The sequence below is a fragment of the Arachis ipaensis genome, chromosome B03 (assembly GCF_000816755.2).
Source record: "Arachis ipaensis cultivar K30076 chromosome B03, Araip1.1, whole genome shotgun sequence".
Classification (NCBI taxonomy): Eukaryota; Viridiplantae; Streptophyta; class Magnoliopsida; order Fabales; family Fabaceae; genus Arachis; species Arachis ipaensis.
In genome coordinates this window covers 135,408,127-135,414,278 of record NC_029787.2, presented here as the reverse complement: position 1 = coordinate 135,414,278, position 6,152 = coordinate 135,408,127, and the positions used below count along the sequence as shown (strand labels likewise).

Below are 6,152 nucleotides of genomic sequence, written 5' to 3'. Positions count from 1 at the left end.
TTTTGAAATAAATAAAATTAATAATGATTGATTTTATTATTTTTAATATTAAAAATAATTAAATTTTAAATTTAATTAATTTTATAAAATTTTTATAATAAAAATTACTATATATATTTTTATTTAAAAAATTCAAAAAAATTTTTATATATTTTTATATATTATCTAATGCAAGTTACACGTACATGTACTAATTTGATACAGAATAAGTGAATAACTAGTACTATGAGATTGGCCTTATTTTGTGGCTGTTCCTTTTACCGCCCCATATTTTAACATTCAATAAACTTCACTTTTCAGTTTTCACAGATTTGAAGTAAGCATTATTCTTTGCACCGTACTATACCAAAGAAACACAAGATTATGATAATCATCTATTATATTTAATATTATTTTATTCTATAGTAAATGAAGTTTATTAGAAGTCTTCTGTCTTGCTGCATTGCTGCTTATAATTCAGGTAGGCTTGCGGCTTATTAAAAAAAAAACTTAGTTATAAACTTATAATTATCATTATTCTCACCCCTTATCCCAAGCAAATGCCACTTGAATCCACCAACCATTACTCATTGCAAATGTTAGCATAACCAACTCCATTAATTGATTACATAATGTGTATCTGGAAAACTCTTTGATCAGCATTGTAGGTGAAGAAAACTCACCTACCTGCATTTTCCGGTTCATTAAACATTGGCACCAGTTCAACAGAAAGAAAAAGAAATAGCCATGAACTAGTTATTGGCAAATCATAAGATTAATTAATTAAACATTTTTTTTCCCATTTTGACCGTTGTTATTTAAATAGAAGAATATCAAGGAGACAAGGACCCATCGATCTTCTCTCTGTAATTTGTAGCAAAGCTGATTTTCCAATATTCTATATTTGTTACAGTTCCGGTATAACCCCATTTTTGTACTTACTTCAAAACCATCCATCACACACACACTCACTTCCAAGTTCCAAACCCTCACAGCAATGGAACCATCACAACCAATTCCATTACTTCTTCTCATTCTCCTGTTTTTCCCCTCCATTATCATCTCATCATCCTCTCCACCACTCCCTCAAACACCCTCACCTTCCCCTAAAACTTCACCCTCTTCTTCTAAGCCATCACCTTCCCCCAAACCTTCACCCTTCTCTAAACCATCCTCACCCTCACCCACATCTTCACCATTACCCTCACCAAAGGCATCTACTTCACCTTCATCTCCCTCATCCTCATCCTCATCCTCATCACCCCTTGATCCAAAGCAACTGAGGGCACTCGAGTCCCTCAACATCCCAACCTCAAAGAACCCATGTTCCCCAACACCACTTCACAACACAACCACCTGCGACAACTCGAAACCCTTCCGACACATCATCTCCCTCCGCCTCTCAAACTGCTCAAGCTACGTTTCACTCTCATCCACAGCACTCAAATCCCTCTCACCAACACTCCAAACCCTTCACCTCCTCAATTGCCCCCACAGAATCTCCGGCGTCTCCCTCTCCCACCTCTCAAACCTCACCGATCTCTCTCTCTCCAATGTCCAAATCAAGGCCTCAGGTCCCTACGTCATTCTTGCCCACATGAACAAGCTCAAAACTTTAACCATTTCCAATGCTAATCTCACTGGTTTTCTTCCAAAGCACGTCCATTCCAACCTTACCCACATCGATTTGTCCGGTAACCAGCTCAAGGGTAGCATTCCGCCTTCCATTACCATGCTTGATAGCCTTGAAACTTTGAATCTTTCTTCCAATGGGTTCAAGGGTGAGATACCCTCTTCCATTGGTGACTTGATTTCATTGAAAAATCTCTCTTTGGCCTCAAATTCATTCTCTGGGTCAATCCCAGATTCTATATCAGCTATACCAGAGTTGATTCACATGGATCTGAGTTCAAACAAGCTCAACGGTACAATTCCAAAGTTCATATCTGAGATGAAGAGCCTCAAGTACTTGAATCTTGCAAACAACAACTTTCGTGGGGTTGTACCTTTCAACTCCAGTTTCATGAAGAGGTTGCAAGTGATTAAGGTTGGTGGGAACAGCGAATTGTGTTACAATCACACACTTTTCTCTTCAAAATTGAAGCTTGGGATTGCTCCCTGTGATAAGTATGGGATGCCAATGTCTCCTCCACCATCAAAGGATTCTTCTTCTTCTGAGGATGATAGCAGTGATGATGATTATGATGACGATGATGATACCAGTCACAAGAAAGAGCACCATCATGGTCCTAACAAGGTGGTTCTTGGTGTCGCCATTGCTCTTTCTTCCATTGTTTTCCTCATTGTTTTCCTGATCTTGTGCTCAAAGTGCTGTCGGTGATGCTATTGGTTTTAAGGACTTAGGTTAGGAGAAATTATTATTTATTTAAGTCTGATGCTTTTGTTAAAATGCACTGATTAATTATACATTGGTTGCAAAAAGAGGGGCGATTGCTGGATCAGAGAAAATGAAAAAATGGGGAAGAATTTATTTATTTATTTTTGGTGTGGATAATGTATGGAAGGTACCCAATAGGATAGGAAGAATCATTAAATTGATGTCAATATGTTTCTTTTTCTATGTTGTCAAATTGCTAATGTCTCAATTCTTTTCATTTTGGCTATTTTGTGATTGTTCTTGATTGAGATTGTAACCAAAGGGAGGGAGGGGTGCATCACAGAACTAGCTTTTTTTTTCCTTCCATTATTTGTTTTTCAATAATTTCTTGTGCATTGCTACGAGTTACATGAATGGAATACTAGGCGAATAAATAAATTAATATTGTGTATCATTCATGTTTTCGGCTGGAATTATTTTCTCATGCTTTTCCCTTCTTTGATTTCTGACCCAATGTCGATGAGCTTATCATATCTAATTATTTTCTTTTGCTCGAGTATACTATTTAACAGTTTTGCTATTTTAAAGTTGGATTTTACTAACATCCTAAAAGAAAAGGATTTTATAAATAAATTTATTTATATTTATTATTCAATTTTGTATTCTTAATAACAATTATTAGTAAAAAAAATTTTGAAACCTTTTAGTTTTGATCACATGGGTGGAACAAAGTTTTTTAATTGATTAGAAGAGGGACATAATTAAGGCCAAGCTGGGAATTGCTTGCTAATGATGTTAATATATGACAGGATATGATTTGGTGTAAAGAATAATATTGTGTTGTGGAAAAAAGAGGACGATGATGATGTATTAATGTTGATGTATATAGGTCTGGTCCAATTATAAGGCCGATGCTAATTTTCTTATAGATGGTTGGATATGAGCTGTCTATGACTGTCCACGGTTCCATAATGTGTATCTAAGTTGAACTAAAGTAGTTTTCATTGCCAAACTACTGAATTAATTAGACTCTTCTTCTTTCATTTTACTTCATTGCCAAATCAGATTTCTATACTAAAATATTCCCGCACATCCCCACAAATTAAAAAACATAATCTAAAATATCCTTCAATTGAAATAGAGATAATACTCAATTTGGTCCCTGAACTTACACGCGAGTCTCAATTTAGTCCCTGAAGTTTCAATTGCCTCTATTTAGTCCCCGAAGTTTATAAACGTGCCTCATATTAGTCCCTGAGACCATTTTTAGTATAAAAACGTTAATAGAGCGCTGTTGTAGACTATCACATGTCACGTTAAAACTTGTAAAATGATGCAGTTTTGGTTTTGACATTTAAATAGCTCAAAAACGGCATCGTATTACTTATTTTGTTAGGTAAAATTTTAATAAACACCATTTATGATGTTGTTTTTGGGTTATTTGAGTGCCAAAACCAAAATGACATCATTTTACAAAGTTTAGTGTGGCATCCGGCTGTCACGACAGTGTTCCGTTAACATTTGTACGTTGAAAATTGTTTTAAGAACTAACATGAGTTATGTTCACAAAGTTTGGGGACTAGATAGAGGCAATTGAAATTTCAGGGACTAAATTGAGACTTACATGTAAGTTCAGGGACCAAATTGAGTATTATCTCATTGAAATATGCTCATACTATGACATATTTAGGGTGTGTTTGGCAAACCCATTTGAGAGGATAAAAGTGCGTTGAAGTTCTTTGAACGCTGCTTTTTTATGTTTGGCAATTTTTTTTCTCTAAACGCAGAAGTGATTTTGCAACTTAAAATCGCGTTTACTGGAAGCAAAAAATTGTTGCTTCTGCGTTCACTTCAACGTGAGTTCATCTTTAATGATCATTATTGATTTTTTTCAAAAGAATTTTTATATTTGTTTCAAGTCATTTCAAATATTTTAAATTTTTTTCAATTTTTAGTACCTTTTTTTATATTTTGATTTTTTTATTGAATTTATTATTGTAATTCTATTATAATATAAATTATTGATCATATTAACAGCATAAAAACGCATGCTGGCTGAATGATGGTTAAATTTTGATATATTTGCTGGTTCCTGAGAAAATCAATTTTAGTATAGAATTGCCAAACATAAATCATGTTGGCACAAACTCACTTCTATCCAAAATCAATTTTATAAAATTACTTTCATTCAAACTCCAGATTTACCAACTCTAATCCAAGCACAGATTTACCAACTCTAATCCAAGCACACACTTAATAGTTCACATAAATGAACCGATCAGTAGCGGATCTTAAAAAAAATTAGGAGCGTCAAATATATAAATTATGTAAAAATATTTATGCTCAAATTAAATGTATTTTTTATTTTTCAATCAATTAAATATGTGTAAACTAAAGCTAAATTTAAAAGGTGTTATTGTTAGAGTTGTTGTTTTTTTTGTGTCGTAAATTCTTGTGAATGCATGTTATTTATGAATTATTGAGTTGTATGCACTTTTTATTGTGTTATTTGTTTCATCTTTGCAAGTATATTCTTCTTCCGAAGATATATCTTAAATTTGTATGGTTTTCTTTCTCTTTATTCTCTTGATGTGCATGCAGTTTTCTAATGATATCTACAGTAAAAAGAATAAAAATGTGTAAAATTTTTTTTAAATAAGTTATTTTTAATAAGAATAATTGAAATAGTATAAAGTAAAATTACCTGTTAATATTTTTCTTTGACCCACTTTGTGACAATGTCTCAAGTGATACAAATTCAAAATGGAGTTGGAAAATGTTCAATTTAAAAATATAATAAATATGTTTGTTTTGTATCTTTTCCTCTAATATAATCATTTCTAAGTAAAGAAATTTTTCTTCATTTGTGGGTGTTAATATTTTGCATAAACGAACCACACAAACTTTGATAAACCAATTGTTTGTTTATTTGGTGATATGATATTGTCCAAAGAATGATATTCTATTGAGTAAGTTTGAGATGTTGTGTAGTGCGAAAATAAATTTCTTGTGATAAGAGACTTATATAAGTAGGTCAAATAGTATGGAATTTAAATATTTATAACGTAAAATTTATTATGATTAATAGATTATTATGACATTTGTAATATGAATGTTTATTATATTTAATGAATTATTTATAAAAATTAATAAATTAATTATTGAAGTTATAAATTTATTGTATTGTTTATAACGATAAAATATAATAAATATAGGGATATGAATTCTTGTAGGTTACAAATTTAATTAGACACTATTAATTTTTAATTATTGTCATTGGTAATTATGCAGCCTAATTTACATATATTTCTATTACTTGTATTTTTTGTATATTTTAATTTTTTTATTTAAAAATAATAGTTAATTTGGCAAAAAATTAGTGGTTGATTCTAAAATTTTGCCAAATAAGCAATGTTACTAATATCGTATTAGTAGAAAAAAAAATATTTTATAAATAATGTGCATAAATTTATATATCTACTCTTATATATTAAAAATAAATAGATGCTGTAATAATAACCGTCTTTTAATAAAATATTTGGAAAACCATGCCCGTGTTACCCTAATAAAACTCTGCCATTAGAATGCATAAAAAGGATTTGACGGCGGTGACAATTGCATCTAAAATTGCCTATAACAACAGATACATATGGTTTCACCAGTTCAACTAGAGGTGTATATAATTGAGGTAAAGTCGGTTCGTCTCGATCCAAATTCAATTTTAAATAATAATTGAGTCTATTTTTAAAATTTTTATCTGATCCTAGATATGAAGAAATCACATTATGACTCAAACTAAAATTGGGTTTAGACTAAAAAAATTCAGGTCTTGAAA

General features: G+C 31.5%; 1 protein-coding gene across 2 annotated transcripts; it reads left to right on the top strand.

Moving 5' to 3' along the window:
* LOC107632178 (receptor-like protein 51) lies at positions 779-2,771 on the top strand. Of its 2 annotated transcripts, none has more exons than XM_021120070.1 (2): positions 779-2,416; positions 2,452-2,771. In XM_021120070.1, the coding sequence occupies exon 1, from the start codon at positions 977-979 to the stop codon at positions 2,318-2,320; it is 1,344 nt and encodes a 447-aa protein (XP_020975729.1). In that variant the 5' UTR covers positions 779-976; the 3' UTR covers positions 2,321-2,416; positions 2,452-2,771. The 2 variants fall into 2 exon arrangements, with proteins under 2 accessions (XP_020975729.1, XP_016191342.1); XM_016335856.2 differs by having other exon boundaries at positions 779-2,421; positions 2,457-2,771.

Bases quoted from the DNA above. Each gene is read 5' to 3' on its own strand.
- LOC107632178 (XM_021120070.1), top strand. From the start codon at position 977: ATGGAACCATCACAACCAATTCCATTACTTCTTCTCATTCTCCTGTTT.